The 20,184-nt window shown below is 35.1% G+C and overlaps 1 protein-coding gene across 1 annotated transcript in view; it reads right to left on the bottom strand.

The window, feature by feature from the left end:
- SEMA3E (semaphorin 3E) overlaps positions 1-20,184 on the bottom strand; it is a 267,673-nt gene that overhangs the window by 101,720 nt on the left and 145,769 nt on the right. The window contains exon 2 of the mRNA XM_036863545.1: positions 14,503-14,663. Coding sequence (XP_036719440.1) covers positions 14,503-14,663 — 161 coding nt within the window. The remainder of the gene's footprint in view (positions 1-14,502; positions 14,664-20,184) is intronic.

Below are 20,184 nucleotides of genomic sequence, written 5' to 3'. Positions count from 1 at the left end.
GTTGGTAAAGCGGGTATGACACAAATTCACTGTGTGTACAGCGTCTACTTAGGCTGCTTTGCGCATCCCCTGTGGGACTTGAGGAGGAAAAGACAAGATGGAAACAGAGGCTCATGCTGCCTGCCGTGCTGTGAGTGACAGAGTGCTGTCTCTAGCCCGGGCGTTGTCTTCTGCCAGCATCAATGAAACTATGACAGGCCAACCTGTTGTCTTAAAAGCAAGGTAAAATTTCAGACCCTTCACAGTTCTTGCACAAACAAAAGATCATATATTATGTGGTGGCGAAGACAATACATGGCTTTTCTAGGATTGCCAGAACATGTGTTGTTTCTAGCAGCAAACCTAAATAGTGGCAGTTGCTCTAGGAATAATGAAATCATTATTTCAGGCACGTCTTAGAAGACGTTTCCTGATTAACTTTCTCAACAGATAGTATTTCTCCCTCCTTTGATCCTCTATATTGTTTTTCTTACTTTTTCTACCTATGACTATAACGATATGTGTACTCAACTTTAGCTCTCTTATTAGGGCTATAAGTTATAAGAGGGCAAGGCAGTGACTTATTTCCGCAGCCCTAAAATGCCTACCTGGCACAAGGCCTTAAATACAATCACTGCTCATTCATTGTCTCTTGGCAGACTTGTTTCAGTAAACATTTCTTTATCACATTCTTCAAAAAGTCAATTCAGTAAAGGATCCTACAGTAAAGTTTGAGATATAGATTCACTGACATGAAAATGCTGCAAGCAGTGTCAAATAAATGAGACAAGTAACACTTTCCAGTTTAATCAGGGAGGAAATCCTGCAGGATTTAGCAAGTTTGAAAGACTGGCAGGATTTCTGAGGGCAGAGAAAAGGGTGTTAACCAGATCACTCTGGGTCCATGGAAGGGTGAGAGGTAGAAGATTAAATTATGAACACTCACCACTAAAGTGCAACACAGGGGAACTCTCCAAATGAACAATGTAATTATATATTTATTCAAGTTTTGTTTTTGTTGTTGTTTATACATTAGTTTGCTTTCCTTTTTTTTTTTTTTAACAAAATTTAACAGGCTCAGGACTGCATTCAAAGGTCCACTCAGGTGAGAAAAGATAAGAGAATGATCTCACTGGAAATCAAAAGTTAGTTTAAAGCCATCATGTACAAATGTTCTGCCAATACAGTAAGGGAAATGATTTTCCTCATTTGTTTTGGCAGTAAGGATGCCTTTTGGTTCTGCTCCAGAGTATAGCATCAACAAAAACCCATAAAATTAAGCTATTTGTTCTGCATAAAACATTTTTAAAGGCAGTTAAGCAACAGGGTGTAATGACATTTCCAAATTCTCTGCACCGAGAAAGGTACAAAAAGCAGAAGGTTAAATACACATCATTTCATCACAATACTCCTACAATATAATTTAATTGTTCCAATGCACTTTAACAGGCCATTTACTATTCTTGCATATCTCAAAGGAGAAAAATAAAATAAAATAAAAATTAAATTACAAAGTAATTCTTTCCCGGACTCCCTATTGAGTCTCCTAATTATACCAGGATTAAGAATTTAACAGTTCTATTGTTACAAGATGTTAGGACACTCAGAGATTTTGGAGAGCAAAAACAAATGAACAAAGAAGCAATAATTTAACTGTCTAAAAAACATTATTTCCTTTTTTATTGAAAAAAATTAAATAAAATGATCCAGGTAATATAAGTCTCTCTTCCTTGGAATACATTTAAGTGATTAAGACACTATTATAACTTCATCTAATATTCTCTTCCTAATTCTCTTATTCTAATGAAAAATGTTTGTTTATATTTTAGCTTTTCTTTATATATTTTATATCTATATATAGTACCAGTGTCCATCAAGGTATATTTTAATTAAAGGTCCTATAAATGTCATTAAAATCAAGAAAATAGATTGAGTATAACACATTAAAAGAGGCCTAATGGTTTATAAATGGTAGCTTTAACCTGACACGTTATCCTTACTGCTTATGCTTTTATACTTAATTACAATGGCTGTCATTATTCAACTAGTTTGTACACCAGAATTATAATCTTTTGGACTATAGGCAAGATTTGTTCTTGAAATGTTTATAATCCAAAGCTTTTGAGTTAGAACACTATTATTATGACACAAACATTTTTGGCCTTGTGTATGCCCTTTTTAATGGATGAAATTTACTAAATTGCCATCATTAATGTGAAATACCATTTGCCATTTTATATGCAAATTAGATTTTAACGCCTTTCTCTCACTTAAAAAAAATTAAATTCTAAAATTCAAGCATTTTTTTTCACCTTGGAGTCAGTAAAGTTGAGTAAATGAGAAAAGTATAAATATTTTTACAAACAGAAGTGACAGTTATATTTAGAGATATCCAAATTAAGCAGTGTAACTTTAGCTTAAAATAATAGTGGTGAGAGTAGTTTTAGAAAAAAAAAAGCTGAAATTTAGAAACTTAGAGAAAGCCAGGAGTGAAAGTTTGTTAAAGTGAATATTTATTACTAAATATGGAATGTTTTATGAAGTCCTATAAAATATAGCTTAAATAAACAAACATTTCCACTTTTGATTTCTTCATGAAATGAAAAAAGGAGAGAAGATTTTATACCTCAAACTAGTATTGCTACCTCCCTGAGAATAATTTTGATTGGTTTTTCAGGAATCTCAGTATTTCTCAAATGTGCACAGATTGCAAGGGGCTACGTCGATAGAAGACGGACAAGCTAGTTCCTCACCTGTGGTTGAATACCGGAGCCTCGTGGGGCACTCAACTTTGCCGTTAAGTTAACAAGGGGGAGACAGTTCCTTCTCGCACTTGTCAGTGGTTTTCCTCCACTACTGTCACCAACCACTAACTGTTCCACTAGTCTATTAACCATTACTAAGGTAAATGCTAGTCATGCAAAGGGAATAAGAACCAAGAGGAAAGAGACACCTCATAACAAGAGGCAGAACTAACAGTACACTGAAGACCACCTCGGGAGACACGGATTCACACCAAAGCAGCAGCCTGGCTCTCAACGCCGTGGTGTGGTGGAAAGACCTTAGGCTTCTAAGACAAGTGAACTTGGTTTTAAGTTCTAACTGCTACTTACTGGCCTCATGGCCCTATTCTCCTCTTCCTTCCATTTACCCAACATGCTGCCGCTAAAGCAATCATGCTGAACTACCATTCTGATTATGTTATACACGTATTTAGACTCTCCCACTGGCTCCTGCATTGCCTAGAAGATTAAGTTTCCACAGCACAGCAGTCAGTATTCTTCAGGATCTGGTCTAAACCTCATTTCCATCTTTAACTCTCACTCTACCCTGTTGATACCCACATGCCCCCACCTCACCTATCTACTTCAGCCAAGTCATTATTTCAAAGTGCTCTAAAATTTCTGACCTTCTTCCCTGTACTCTCTCTGTTCCCACTACCTATCTGTGTGAATCAAAATTCCAACTACAATTCAAAGTCCAATTTTAAATTATATCTTCTCCAGGAAATCCCAACTCCCAGCTTCTGTATACTTTCTTAGCATTTTATTTGGGTCTGTGTTATAGTTCTATTCAAATTTGCTACCTGTGACAGATGTGTATGTATGTATCTTCTCCATTGCATTTTAGGGTAGGGACTGTTTTATTCATCTCTGCATACTTCATATCTCCATGACTGTTTCTAGAACTTAGTTGAATCGCCTCTAAAAATATGCAGTACTCTTCTACCTCAGTTAGAAATGGCAGCACATAGGAATCATGTGCTGATTCTATGTCTTGTTTAGATAATAACCATGATAGCAAATATTTGGATAATACTATGTTTCAGGCACTGGCCTAGGCAACTAATAAGTCAATAAATTGTCTTATAAAAGCTGTGAGATAAATACTATGATTATCTCTCTTTTACAGATGAAAAAACTGAGAAATAGAGTTATGGAATAAGCTGACCAAGATCACTCATCTCCTAAGTGCTGGACCAGATACGGGAGTTCAGGCAATCTGGCTATAAAACATGTTCTTTGCTATTACATTCTGCTACTTTTCAAAAGGTCTTATAATATCTGCAAATGGAAATAAGTTAAAATAAAACAAAAAATAATTTGTTGGCTCTTTTGGTCAAATTTCAAAAAAAAAAATGTAACTGTTGATCCGTTATATCTCATTCTAGAAATGAAATGTTGATCAGAAAGAACGAAGACAAACTCTCAACCAATAAAGAAACACAAATTAAGGTACCATGGCTAATGTTTCTTTATGGTAATACAAATAAACCTGATAAATATGAATAAGGAAATAAATTTTTCTCATGGAATACGGAAAACAGCACAAAAATGTTTTCAATAATTCTTAGGTGCTATATGAAAAAACTTTACTTTGTGTAATATCTAGAGGGATTTTTAAATTATTACTAGTTTTGGTTTACTAATTAATACTATTATTCACCATTTTGAAATATTATCATACATTATTGAAATATTTTAGAGTCACAGGAAAAGTTTTTTTAAATCCTCTTTTTAAGAATTGTTTGAATTACTCAATAATTGTGTAAATATTACTCTTAAATGCTCCTTAAATGCTAGCAAAATACCAGGATGTTTTGTATTTATTCCTTTGCTTCCCTTTCTTGATCATATTTTTAACATACATATTTAGTTTTTTATGAATTACATGTTTAACGCTAAAAAAAACTTAACTCATTAATTTTGCATGCATATATTTAAATCCCCTTAGATTTAACTCAAATTAAATTTCACCAGACTGAAGTTCAAACAACTATGCATCATGTATAAATAACATTTAATATTGCTGAGTGTACAGCTGCTAACTACAGAATTTAATAATAACATAATAAACTTTCATTATCTCTTTTGGCCACATCTTGATATTGCGCTAAGTATAAATAAATTGGGGGTGGAGGATATGGCAAGAAACATGTACGTTCCTTTTCAAATGATCTAGATTGGAAGTTCTTCCTCAATACAAAATGATAATTTTAAAATTAAGTAGTGAGTGAAAGGAAATTTAATGAGGAAGATTTTTGACTTTCCTGGTGGTCCAGCAGTTAAGACTGTGCTTCCAATGCAGGGGGCACGGGTTTGACCCCTGATCGGGGAAGTCCTGCATGCCGTGCAGTGCGGCCAAAAAATAAAAAAAGCCAATTTAAACATGGATAGCTTTGAATTCTTGTGGCTATAGTCCTATCCCATTTTAGAGACCTTGGGGCTTCATCATAAATAAATGCTTTTTTCAAGAGACAGATACAGATGTAGGTTGTACAAGAAAACAGGAAAATCAAGTGAAAAGTGTCCACCAGCATAGGTTTGTCTTTCCCTTTCCAAGTCTTCTGATCTATACTAATGTCCTGCTATTGTCACATTATGATCAGAGTCTCAAGATACTTCAATTTTTTCACCCAAATAATGATTTCCTCTAGCTCAGTCCAAACCTTTCTGTACCAAAAGCCTTTAGAGAAAGGTGAAAAGAAAAAAAAATGTTTTAAAAAAAATTTCTTAGAAAGTTCCTGATGAAGTCAGAGTTTAATCTAAGTTGCATATTATCTGTGGATTTTAGAGACTTTTTAAGAGAGCAGAAGAAACCTTTCTTTGGCAGGTAGGAGGTTCTCATATGAGGTAAAACAAATGGAATAATAAGGGTAGAATTTTTACACTGAAGAGTATGATTTACCACCAGCGTTGACTTTTCCATTTTTGAGTGAGGGTCAAGGGTTTTTTAGGAATGTGACCTAGATACAAGAGAGCAGAATTTCAGTGTGAAAGTATCATTACATAGTCTGGGAAATGCTATGAATTAATTTATAAAGCAAAGTCAGTATCGAAAAAAACTAATATAGTAAATCTATTAAATGGTAAGTTCTTATCTATCTCAAAATTGCATGGGAAAAATCAGTCCTATGTGTGTATCATGATATAAGTTCTGATTATTACAGTTGATCCTTGAACAATGTGGGTTTGAACTGCGAGGGTCCACTTAACATGCAGATTTTTTTCAGTGAATATGCATTACAGTACTACACCATCCGCTGAGGTTGGTTAAATCTGCGGACATGTAACTGTGGATATGGGGGGCCAACTGTAAAGTTTTACCTGGATTTTCAACTTCTTGGGGGTCAGCACCCCTAACCCCCTGTGTTGTTCAAGGGTCAACTGTATATATAAGACAATTATTTATTTAGCCCTATATGTAGGAATAGTATTTCCTAGGGCTTGCAGGGACATATAATACTCTAGTATATCACAATTTTCAATGCACATTACAATCACCTCGGAGAGTTTTAAAAAGTACTACTTATTCCTCATTTTATTCTGGAGGAAAGGCCAAGGCATAGACATTTACAAGATCCTTAGGTATTATTAACGTTCATCCAAAGTAAAAACTATTACCATACTGTAAACAGGCTCCTTACCCTGTTTGCCAGTGGGGAAGTGGGTAGGTGCTTGGGGAGGGAGAGAGTGGAAGGCAGACAAAATTAGTTTGAAAGTGGTTCTACAATAAGTACAATGGGATTTGCAAGAGGGCAGACACTGAAGAGAACAGATTTATTGGACGATGTCAATATTAGAAACAGACACCTTCATCTTTTTAGTGTCTACATTCCTTGCATGCCTACATCTTCAAAGATGAATACAACTTAGTACCTACTCTTAAGGATCCAACTGACAAAGTACACTGATAAGTAAACAGCCACTTTTAATACAACATGGGAATCAAAATCAAACCAAGGGATAAGGAAGGGCTGGGAGAACCTTCTCCAATTCTAGTTTAGAGGAGGAAGGAAATAGCTAAAACAACAAAAGCAAAAATTGGGTATGTGTGAAGGCTAGTCCAAAGAAGGAAAATGTAAGGATAAAGAAGCATTAAAGAGCAAATAGAGGTGACTGACATCACCACTTATCAGGAAAATAAAAATCAAAACCACAATGAGCTAGTACCTCACACCGGTTAGAAAGGCTATTATCAAACAAATCAAAAGATAACAAGTGTTGGCAAGGATGCGAAGAAAATGGAACCCTTGAGCACTGTTGGTGGGAATGTAAATTGGTGCAGCTACTACAGAAAACAACATGGAGTTTCCTCAAAAAATTTAAAAATAGAACTACCATATGATCCAGCAATGCTACTTCTGGATATATATATCCAAAGGAAATGAAAACAGAATGTCAAAGAGATATTCTGCACACCCATATTCACTGCAGAATTATTCACAGTAGCCAAGATATGCAAACAACCTCTGTCCATCAAGGGATGAATGGATTAAAAAAAATGTGGTATGTACACATACACACACACACACATACATACAAAAATACACATGGTGAAATATTATGCAGCCATGAGAAAGAAGGATATCCTGCCATTTAGAATGATATGAATAAAACTTGAGGGCATTATGGTAAGTGAAATAAGTCAGACAGAGAAAGACAAATACTGTATGGTACCACTTATATGTGGAATCTAAAAAAGCTGAATCCATTGGAACAAAGAGTAGAATGGTAGTTACCAGAGGTGGGATTGGGGGGAGATGGGTGGGGAATGAGAAGATGTTGATCAAAGGGTAAAAACGTCTAGTTATAAGACACATAAGCTCTGGGGACCTAAAGTGCAGCATGGTGATTATAGTTAATACTGTATAATATCTTGAAAGTTGCTAAGAAAGTAGATCTTAAATGTTCTCACTACAAAAAAAGAGATGAGAATCACATGATGTGACAGAGGTGTTAGGTAAAGCGGTGGTGGTGGTCATTTTGCAATACACAAGTGTATCAAATCAACATGTTATACACCTTAAACATACACAGTGTTGTATGTCAATCGTATCTCAATAAAGCTGGGAGAAAAAAGTGCAAAAAGAAGTGCTCCGATTGCCAATGTATTGGTGTGAACAAGTGGAGATTAAACTAAAAAGGTAGACAAGAGTAGATCCTGAGGACCTATCACAGCTAAACTGAGAAATTTATGTTTATTTTTACTCAGAATTTTAATAAATGCTTTCTAAGATGAAAATTGTAGAGCAAGAGTTCTTAACTGGGGCCTGAAAAAAGAATTCAGGGAATGTACCAACTTTGATTGGAAAAAAAAATTACATTATTATTTGCACTAACCTCTAACTGAAATTTAGCTTTTCTATCTTATAAATGTAGAAAACTAACCTCAGTAGTATTAATAGTATCTGTGGCTTAATAACCAAGATAAATAACAAATATTTTAATGTTAACTTAGAGTTGCTGCAGGTATCTCAAAATATTAACACTCACCATCAATTTGAAATTATGGTACTTATGAGAACTATTGCTAAGACTTCTTATTTAATATTAATAAAGAAGCTACATGTTTTCATATTAGAAATTGTTATTTTTATATTATGATAGTTGTATTTCAATGTAGTTATATTTTAATAACTTTTTTTCAATATTTTACTTCGTAATCCTACATATTTATTTAATGCATTTACGGTGCATAGACTTCACCAGACTGCCAAATGGATCCATGACATACAGAAAAGTTGAGAACCCATATACAAAGCCCTATTTGTTGCTGATTTTGTAGAGAGAAAGAAAACAATAATGTAGAACAGACAGAAGATAACCAGTCCTTGAGAAATGTCAATAGACCGGGATGCAGAGCGTGTGCAGATGAAATGGCGTTTCATAAAAGGAGAAAGAGTACGTTCACTAACAAGGAGGGAGGCAGAAGAAGTCAGGCAGAGGAGTACCCCTGGTGATGGGAGAGTAAGGATTAACCTGTCTAATGGCTTCATATGATGCAACATATTCCATACAAACCAAAGTGAACAATAGGAGCTTACAGATAGCTTATACATAGCTTATACATGTGTGCCAAGCACGGTTCTTGGTCCTTTGCATATATTAATTCAGTTTCATCCTTGGAGAGGCCTAATACGTCCCCTTTAACAAGTGAGGAAGTAAAAGCATAAAGGGATTAAGGAATTTACCCAATGCTATAAATGCAGAGCCAGGAATTGAACCTAGAAATCTAATTTGTGTTCCTAATTCACTCTTCTATCCCTACAAAGGGAGTAGAGCTACAAGTAACACAACTGACTCTAATAACTAATACTGAATAAAACAAAACAAAAAAGCAACCCCAGGAGACGACAACGTACTATTGTGCATCACTTTTACATAGCTCAAAAGAAGTAACATTAAACAATATACTGTATAGGAAAACACTCGTTATGATAAAATAATTTTTAAAACTTATGCAAAACAAAAAAATAAACAAAATTCAGCATAGTTAATTGCTTCTAGGCAGCAGGAGGCATGAGGAGGCAAAGAGGCAGGAAACAAAAGGTAGCTGCATCTGCAGTGGGAATGGTGATATTGTCATTCTTGAGTTGGGTGGTGAGTTCCTATGTATTTATTTTATTATTATGCTTTCTAACATATTTACGTTATTTATATCTTTTATGTATCACATATTACATTTTAAAAGATATTAAAAACTAAGAAATAAATGGCAAGTGAGAAAGTGGGGAAAATGGGCTTTGGCTACTCTTCCAAGGTGACTGATCCCAGGGGAAGAAGCAGGGATGTGGTAGCACCAAGTAGATATATGTTTACGGCAGGACTTTTTAAATGAGAGGTCTCTATCCTGCTTATAAAATGATGGGCTAGACACAGTGGTCTGACCTGAGGTAATTCTGCCTCCCAGGGGGTATCTGACAGTGTCTGGAAACTTTTTGACTGTCATGACTCAGGGGAAGCATTCTACTGGAGTGTATTGGATAGAAGCCAGGGATACAGCTAAACGTCCTACAACGGCACAGGACACCCTCTGCTCCAACCTAGACTTATTCCAAACGTCAACAGTATTGAGGTTAAGAAACTCAGAGATAAAGCAGGAGAGATTAAAAATATAATAACAGGTAAATAATTGAAGGAGTAAGATCCAGGAAAGACAGGAGGAGAGCCTGGCCAAGAAGCAGAAACATCACATCTTCAGAGCCTGGACAGCACTGAGGCACCAACTCTCATTCTTAAGTCTACCTTTTTTAAACAGACTGTCTATGAAGTAGACCTTGTCTAACTCTGCTGTTGCTGAAAATAAATGCAGAACGTCTATGTGGAGTTTTATTGCTAATCATTCTGTGGAAATAGGCAAGAAAAGTATAAAATAACAAATACAGGTGGGGTGAAGTCACCTCAGAGCTAATGTAGCTTACGTCTCAGGATTCCTCGCGATTACCCAGCCCTTTTGTGGCCCTGGGAGGGGCGTTAGCAATTTTGAAATTTAAGTTTGAATTATATTTCCTGAAGTGGCCCAGCGAACTGTATATACTTCAGGTCCCACAAAACAAGGATTTACCCTTGAATGCAGCAAAGTTATTCAATTTAATAATTTGTATAGCTGCTTTCCGTGACATCCTTGCTGGATGGAACCCTGAAGCTTCAATGGCCAGATACTATTCTATTTAGCTCCCTAAGATGCAGTTCATAAAAACTCATCACTCTCCAGGTTTCTTATCCTTATATAGTCTTCACAGGTCATTTCCTCCATTAAAGCAGTCTTTCTAGCATTAAAGGCCTTAGGGTACAATTAGGCCAAAACAATAAAGGATAGTAGGTTATTCAATTTACCCTACTCTAAAGCAGAATCACATTAAAGTGGGAAGCTGCTAACTCCTGGCCTTAGTTCCACATAGAAAATGAGGGCTCAGGAAAACTGTTATGAGATTTTGTGTACATAAAAGTCATCTAGAAAGCATGTCATAAATGCAGATTTCAGGGACCCAGTCCATGAGAGTTACAGGATCCAGATCCAAGCACAGCAATTTAAGAACTACTTCCTTAATGCAAAGATTCTTAATCTTCTGGGTGTCAGATCCCTTGAAGGATCTTTCCATATTCACATACTTATAATTTTAATATGGAGATTTTATTAGTTTTCTATGGCTGCTATAACAAAATGTTACAGACTGGTTGGCTTAAATAACAGAAATTTCTTTTCTCATAGTTCTGGAGGCTAGAAGTCCAAGTTCAAGGTGTTGGCACGTCTGGTTCCTTCTGAGGCCTCTCCTTGGCCTGCAGATGGCTGCCTTCTCACCGTGTCCTCACATGGCCTTCCCTCTATGGGCACACATCCCTGATGTCTCTTTAATGTATCCAAATTTCCTCTTTTTTATAAGAACACCAGTCAGACTGGATTAGGCCTACCCTAATTGCCTCATTTTAACTTAATCACATCTTTAAAGTCACATTCTCAGGTACTGGGAGTTAGGGCTTCAACATATGAATTGGGGGTTGGGGGAGGAAATCATCCCATAACAGGGACTATTCTATGGCCCCCATTCTAACCACCCCTAGCTTAGCTATTCCTTCAAAGAACTGGAGTGTGCAGATGATCTACCCGAGAGAAAAAGAAGGGGGCCATGTGGTGAACACCACAGTTAAGAGGAAAATGACCATCCATAAAAGGGAGAGGAAAATCCATTGAATTTGTCTGGAAAAAAGAGGTCATTGATGGTCTTAAAGATTTATGTGTGTATACCTGGAAAAGACGAAAACTCGAATTTGAAAAGATATATGCCCCCCAATGTTCACATCAGCACTATTTACAATAGCCAAAACATGGAAACAACCTAAATGTCCATCAACAGATAAATGGATAAAGAAGACGTAGTATATACATACAATGGAATATTACTCATGAAATAATGTCATTTGTAGCAACATGGATGGACCTAGAGATTATTATACTAAGTGAAGTCAGACAGAGAAAGACAAATAGCATATGATATCGCTTATATGTGGAAACTAAAATATGACACAAATGAACTTATTTACAAAACAGAAATAGACTCACAGACATAGAAAACAAACTTATGGTTACCAGAGGCGAAAGCCAGTGGGGGGAGAGATAAATTAGGAGTTTGGGATTAGCAGATATAAACTACTATATATTAAGTTGATAAACAACAAAGTCCTACTATATAGCAGAGGGAACTATATTCAATATCTTGTAATAACCTATAATGGAAAAGAATCTGAAAAAGAATATATATATGTATATACATATATACATAACTGAATCACTTTGCTGTACATCTGAAACATTGGATATCAACAATACTTCAATAAAAAAATCCCCAAAAATGATGTATGTGTATAATACAAATAATGTATATTTATGTTTTATATATATAAATACATATACAATTTTATAATATATATTTTAGATAGACATTGAGAGAGAGAGAGAGCAATCATCTCTTTTGAGAACTGTAGAGAAAATAAAATTAAGGATGATAGAAAAAAAAAGGAAAGAGTTAAACATATTATGTGTCTCCACTTCATCCTGCAACTGAAATAGTAGCCAAAGGACATAAGGCAAAAAGGACAAATAGAACTTGAGTGGAGATGCCAAAGAAATATTAGCAACATTTTGGAAGTTCTACAACATATGGACAAGTGTTGACTGGCTTTCCACACGAGAAAAGCTGAAAACTAAATGCCTGCAAGGTGAAGGGAGCCAATAAACAAGCTGATTCATGAAAACGAACTTGAAAAATTCTCAGGAATTAGAAGTCTAGGACTCCTCTGAAAATGGGAAAAGGGGTGGGTGTGGGTGAAATCAGGAGAAATCGTTCAACGTCTGTATAATAAACAGCAGGCCAGACAATTGAGAACAAAACTCTGCCTTATAGGAGTCCCAGAAAGAGAGTCAGGAGGAAAATGGAAAGAAGGGAAAACATCAAAGACATAATGAACATTTTCCAGAGCTGAAGGCCAAGGCTTTCCCCTGCAGAAGGCCCACTGTGTCTCAACACAGTGAATGAAAAACAGATCAAACCTTAAAGAACATTTGAGAAAATGTTAAAACATAGAAGGGCATGAGGACAGGATTAGGGGAACAGGGTGGCAGGAAACAGCTTATAAATAAAATTTTGAAATTAGAATGGTATCGCACTTCTCTGCAGCTATACTCGAAGTCTGAAAACAATGGAACGCCATCCTCAAAATTCTAGAGCTAATGATTTTCATTCTAGAATTTTACATTCATCTACCAATTCTGTGTGGAGTCTGAATAATACTATATTTAAACATTAAAAAAAACCTCAAAATTTTACTTTGGATCTTTCTTCAGCAAGCTAATTGAAGGTGTGTTTCAGTAAAATGTCAGACTAAACTACGAAAGAATATCACACGACTGGGAGGTTGAGGGGATGCTCCAGCATGATGGTGAAGTTCAACTCTGGGCTGACAAGAGAATCAGGAAGGACGCATCTCGTTTAAAAACCAAAAACTGATTTGGAAAGCCATATGGTTTACAATATTGAGAGGAGTATAAGAACTCTGGTAGAAAGTTTGGTGAAAAATGAGTAAAAGTAATCTAAGCAAATGAAACAAAGAGAAAATATTTCATCTGGGGTGGCGGGAAGAAGTGTGATCCATTTTCCCAATTATAATAATATAAATAGTTATTACTTAGCTAAAAGTTGTGGTACAGCTCTATTGGGAAGATGACCGGGCAGATGAGTAGGGGTTGCTGGTGAAATAGTGCAGATATATTAGCTACGGTACTGCAAGAAAAGAAAGCTAAAATCCTCATCTTCCTTTACAGAAAGTCAACAGATACTATCTAAAATTAACGATACCGAGAAAGAACAGTACACAAATGTTATTTAGACATACAGAGGTAAGAACCAGAAGAAATGAGAGTTTTACATGATTTCCTCTAGAGATGAGGAACTGTCAGGGATGAAGGTATGCTGCTTTTTATGATACATTTTTAAAAAATGACTTTAAAAAATATGGACACTGTACATTTCGACAAACATAAAAATAAATAAGTAAATTATAAAGAAAATGTATTATGTAATACATACATTTATGCCAAAAATATCCTATGGTCTATAAAAATTTCTGCATGTTTTATATAAGGTTGATATATCAATATTTCTGGAAACATATTAGCTCAATTCAACTCTATAAGCACAGAGTTATAAGAACCATTTTTCTTCTTACAGTTAATCTTTCTCAGAAAAGTTGGGTGCTCACCTATTTTAATATACTTTAATCCTTCAGGTTTAAAAAGCATCCACCTGAATTAGTGATCTTACCAACAGAAATATATGAGTTAGCTATACTGAGTTCACACATCGGTATTTCTTCAGGCTGGGATTTCTAGAGTAGTAAGTGCTAAAGGCACTTTAAATCAGCATATTCCAAACCCAGGTGTCAGGACACTGGGTGTGGTGACAAGGGCCATCAGGCAAGAGAAACGTCCAGTGCACCAATCAGAAGTCTTCTGGGGACACAGAGATCTGTGGTGTGCTAGAAAAGTTCATTCTCCATCATTTATAACTTTTTCTCAAAATGATTTTATTTTTAATGAATATTTTATTTATTTCAGTAATATTATCACTCAGAATGTTAAATGGCCAAGACAATGAAAAATCTAATCCAAGTAACACCCACGCAAGAAGATACCTCCCTTACTCCTTTTCTTTCTCTCCTGAAATATAGTTTGCTGTTTCCATACCTCTCTATAGTCACTGCTGATGTGTTCTAAGCTGAGGGAATACACAAGATCCTTGCCTCCCACGAAGAGTCTCTCTTGATATTCATCCAGCAGCATTGTCTGGAGATCAAGAAATCCAAAAGGGCTATGAAAGACTGACGTTCTGTTTAGATCCAAGAGCTCTGAAATGCAAAAGAAAATGTACACTAAACACAAGAGAAAATACAAACACCTTTATAACACTTTTCTCATGGCTCTATTTTCATACCTATTAATACTGTGCAGTTAACATTCATTTTATCATAAATACAAAGTCTTTAAAATTTATTACTCAAAAAGATTAAAAATATATAGTGCATCAACAATACTTAGTTGTGTATTTGAAAGTTGCTAGGATGGTAGATCTTAAAAGTTCGAATCAACAGAAAAATATTCTAACTATGTCAGGTGATGGATATTAACTAAACTTATTGTGGTAATCATTTCTTGATATGTACATATATCAAATCAATATGTCATAACCTTAAACTAATACAACATTATACATCAACTATAATTCAATAAAACTGGAAAAAAATTTTTAAATATTTGTTCAGTGTGTAAAAAAAATTATAATGGAAATAAGTTGTGATGTGCACAAACTAACATCTTTTATAAGTTTATTAAATGAAAAGCTTCGATTCAACTTAATAGGTAAGGTAAATATCCTATGTTTTTAAATACAGAAAGAATTATTTTTCACAAACTTTAATGTAAAGTGCTACACGGAAAAGTCATTCCATTATGACTTTTATATTTACTTTTCTATGTATAACAAAAATCCCAATTCTACAATAAATATTCCCAAAGCAAGTCCATTTAATTCCAGATGAACAACAACTCAGAAAAAATGTTTCCACTTGAAACTGGTTTTGAAAGTCACGTCCAAAATCAAATTGTCCAAGAATGGAAACTATCAGCGTTGTTAATGTGGTAGTATTCAGTACAGTGGGAATGACTGTTAAAAACTGATGGGGATCTACTTTCTACCACTGTGATTCGGGCTGGTGTTTATGCATTCACCCCTACTTCAGAAATTACAAATTATTTGTTTTAGTTAACATACATTTAATTTTAGAAAGCCAGAATCTGGCAAACCTCTCATATGTGTGTATTTGTTTGTTGAAGCTATTTAATTGCATATGGCAGTTCACTATTTAAGGTTGGTAAATGATAATGTGAGAGCCTTTGAGGATGAGAGAGAATTAATACGAAACCCTGCATGCTGAAGATTTCTTAAAGAGGCTCCTTGGAAATATTGACAAGGTAGAAGATAACTTCATTTCCCAAAGGTCAGCTCCTAATGCATCTGACAAAGAAGGTGAAATACTGGTAACCAAAACACTCAAACCCAGACAGCAGTATGAAATATGACAAATCCATAGCACTTTGCCCACTCTTACACTGCCTGTGTCTGAGAAAAGAGAAATGGAGTATCTTTTCCCCTCTATTACGAATGTATTAACTTCTATTTCTCTACTCTGAAACTGTTGATGTCCAAAGTTTTGTGGAATGGTGCTAACTTTAAACCTTTAGTTAAAACAACCAATTTTGCTAACATCAAATTATTAAATTATTTTAAAGGTAAAACTTGTGATACTGAATCATTTGACCATTCACCTAAATAAAGAACTTAAAGTTTTGAGGGACAGATGGAAATAATAATAATGTGCTTTATTTAGGGAAGATAAAACTAGGAATTTGAGAGATTAGGGGTTCTTGAATCCTGGAAGACACATTTTTTCCCACTCAGTAATTTTGTCAAGGTAGAATCACATTGTTTTCCTTCTTAACTAGGCATTCACAAACAGAGATGCGTATTTTAGGGATTCAATACCATAACAAAAATATAAATCAGAGCTCTCCACTGCCATTACACCTTGTCTTCACATGTAATCACTTATGGTTTTACATCAGGGCTGCTAAGTGGAGTATTTTCCAGAAAAGCCTCCCCAGTTATTCTAGTATGTTGCTAAAATTCCTCAAGCATTATGCATGGTGAAATCATTATCTGAAAAGATTCAACTGTTCAAAGAATGGTTATACACTAGCTAGAATTAGCAGGTCTCTAAACTACAGACTTACCAAACACAGTAGTGTACAAAGCTTAGGAGAATAAGTTGGCTGGAAAACGAGAGAAAGCCATGAAAGGAATCAAACATGAGGGCGCTACCCTAAAGTGCTGCCACAGTGGAGTAGTCAGTGCCAATTTTTAAAAGTATGAATTGGAAAGAAAGGCAGCTCAACCAGTAAAGGAGGCACTCCATAAATGAATTCCATCTAGGGATGGAATGACCTTGCTTTTTCCCAATGAGTCATTAGGACCTCATTACCTCTGTATATACAAAGAGATATAGACATCAAAACTTCTACTTGTTTTTATGACTTGCCAACTTCTGCAATGCATACTATGCTTACTATAATTTTTATAGTCTAAAGGTCATCGTTCCTGTTTCTTTGTCAGTAATAGAGACTAACTACCGGCCCATCAGTCTTATTTTCTTCTAATCAAATTTTATTCTGACCCATCTTCCCATCTCTATGAAGAAGTCTATCCCATGAGACCACAAAGATGAACTCATGTTCTTGTGGAGATGTAGACTGGAAAATGCAAAGGGAAAAATTTCAACAAATGCAAATTTTTTAAATGTTCATTTCTTACAGCCTTTACATGTATCAATTTTTTTTCCACCACAGTAGACAACCACAGTGTAACCGTTTGAATTACCACTGTCCTTTATTTTACTTATGAAGAAACTCAGGTGCCCAGAGAATAAATGACTATCCTACAGCTATATACTATTACAATGAAAATTCACTCAAATTACAAAAAAAAAAACAAAAATGAGAATCAAAGTACAACAGATGTATATGCCATAATGAAAGTCCTGTAGGCTGAGAATCTGAAGAGCCAGGTTCTGGTCTTGGCTTTGCCATTAATTACCTGAGTAACTATGAACAACCACTTAACCTCTTTAGATTGGTTTCCTCATATCTTAATCACCCTTGTACACTCAAAATTATTAATTCTTTGACTAAATTGCATTTCTAAAATAGAGGTGATAAAACATTGTCAAAAAAAATAAACAAACCCAACCACAGATATTCTACGGCCTTTCAAAGTACAGTGCTGAATCTATATTTTTTGGAATCTTAACAAATGGAGGGAGTGACCAATGAACAAGTCTACATATCCCACGACCCTTATTTAAGCTTGCCTAAAAGGAAGTAGTTAAAATATTCATTTATGACTTTTCATATATTTAAATGATTATAGGGTCAGGGAATACTTTTAGGTTATCAGGAATTTTGCAGCTAATTTATTTTGATTCATTCATATCACCTCAGAGGAAATTGCTGTCAAGATATGTTTGGATACATAAAATTGAATATCATGTACATGCCTTAGGCAGTAAGTTAAGAAATTTCATTTCACTTACGAAGACACTTCCTGGGATAATTCCTAACTTATTTTTTAAAAATATAAGATCCAATAAATAGACTGCAGTTTTCTTTAAACATGTTCCCAATATGAGAGCTGTGCATTGAATGTTTCTGCAACTCTCCACTTTGACCATCACCATCCAACAGAATAATGCCAACGACTGATTCCTAAGAAGTTCAGACTTTTCAGTGGAAATTTCAGAATCAAGGTACTAACCACTGTCTATGATTCTCCAACATCCTTGACTTTAAGTCAGGAAAGGTTAAAAGTACCCGTTATGTGTAAATATTTGTGTTTTAGACATATATCTGGAATAACAGACACAGAGGCATTCTAAAATAGAAACATTTTTTAAAGGTTGTGCATAGTTATGCTTTAATACTAACTCTAATTTTCTACTTTTATTTATTTATTTAACTTGCATCTTTCCAAAAAGGATCTGAGATGACTCATACAAATATATTCAGTTGAACAAACAAATATATTGCTAGGGGTGCTAAAATGAAGGGAAATAAAAAACAAAGAAAATAAGATGGGAACACTGGAATAAATGCTATTAAGTGAAAGTTATTCTCTAATATCCTACACACTGTTAAAGTGAGTATCAAAATTGACCCCAGGCTTCTTAAAATTCAAATTAAAAGTCCCTATGATACAAGAGAAAAACTATATCAATTGCTTAACAGTACTGCTTGATGTGATGATCAATTTTAGGTCTCAACTTGACTAGATCAGGGTTGCCCAGATATTTGGCTAAACATCTCATTTAATCATGGGCACTTCCACGAGGTAGGACCTACAACTACCTCTGTTTTCTAATTGCAAAAAGAGAGTTTTTAAGAGATTCAGTGCACAGCTAAGGTTATTTGGTCATTGTTGGTGCCAAAATTTGAATAAGAGGTTGACTAGAGAGCTTTGCTATTAATGATCCATGTGAGATGGGGTGTTTATCACCACTGTATACTCACAGGGCTTAGTCACCCCCAATTCTGGTCCCCAGAGACAAAGAGCATCAAGATTGTTTGACTTGTTAAAAGCTTGTTCCTTATAAACAGTGACTCCGTAGCCTTATATAGAAAACTCCCTATAGAAGCAACTAAGAAAAGTCTAGTCTATTAAGGGATTATAATGTTTCTGAACTTGAATACATTTTTGCAGAACTTGATATTAATAATAAAGTAAAACGGAAGGTTTTCCCAATATTCAATAGCTGGGATTGATATAATTCAAAACAATTCAACAGCAAGAACATCAAGAGGAAAATTTAGGTTAATATCAATTTTAATTTTAATTACCTTTCATATGTATTTAAAAAGCTGTCTCAAATAACTACAGACGTGTTCATGTTGCTTTATTAATTGATGACATTTTCAGTTTTATACATCTTACTTTAAGAAAACTGAAATGTTTGTAGGTAACTTGTAATAGCGTTTCAAAATGAATTGAAAAATTTTTTGGTATATACTTAGGCAAACAAAACAAAACAAAAACCTCAACCTCAAGCAGGAAGCTTCCCTCCTTCTTTACGAATATTTCCTCTTTTTAGTTTTAGAGCCAGCATTTTAAGTCATAATACTGGTCTTAGCACCAAATTATAGTCCGTGGACTTGACGTATTTACCAAGCAATGGCTGACTTATTTATCCCTCTGCACTGCTGCAAGCTGCTTAGATGAAAGAATCAGAAAACATACAGGAAGAGGGGGACAAAGAAACTCTAATCTCAGGTAATCTCCAGAAAAGACAGTGCAAATAATGGACAGTGCTGACTCGGGTAAACGGAGGAAGCTCATCTTGAGTTCTTCCTACTCTAAAAATAACACGAATTACTTGGGGGAGGCAGTGGACAAAGAAACAAGACTAAACTGGGATGCACCAACTCAGGGTTCATCCGGAAATTTTCTCAAGAGGGAACTAATTATTATTGCTAAGCTGCCTGCTAATTATCAGCTGTCAATGAAGGCATACTCAGAGGATTTAGTCATTTCCTCTCATGGTCTTTCTTTTAAAACTGCAAGGGAAATAGTTTTAAAACTCACTGACATCAATATAATATAGAGACAGTTCCCCTCACTTTGTCAAAATATATTTAAATTCCACACATCCATGTACAAGGTGGGGGAGGACAGAGTACATATTTTTAAGTTCTCAAACAAAAAATAGATCTCCTAGGGATGGGTGTTTCCTTTTTTGAATGCATACTTCTACCAGTCACCTGCAA

Source organism: Balaenoptera musculus, chromosome 9 (genome assembly GCF_009873245.2).
Source record: "Balaenoptera musculus isolate JJ_BM4_2016_0621 chromosome 9, mBalMus1.pri.v3, whole genome shotgun sequence".
In the NCBI taxonomy this organism is placed as follows: domain Eukaryota; kingdom Metazoa; phylum Chordata; class Mammalia; order Artiodactyla; family Balaenopteridae; genus Balaenoptera; species Balaenoptera musculus.
This window is presented reverse-complemented; position numbering and strand designations above follow the sequence as displayed.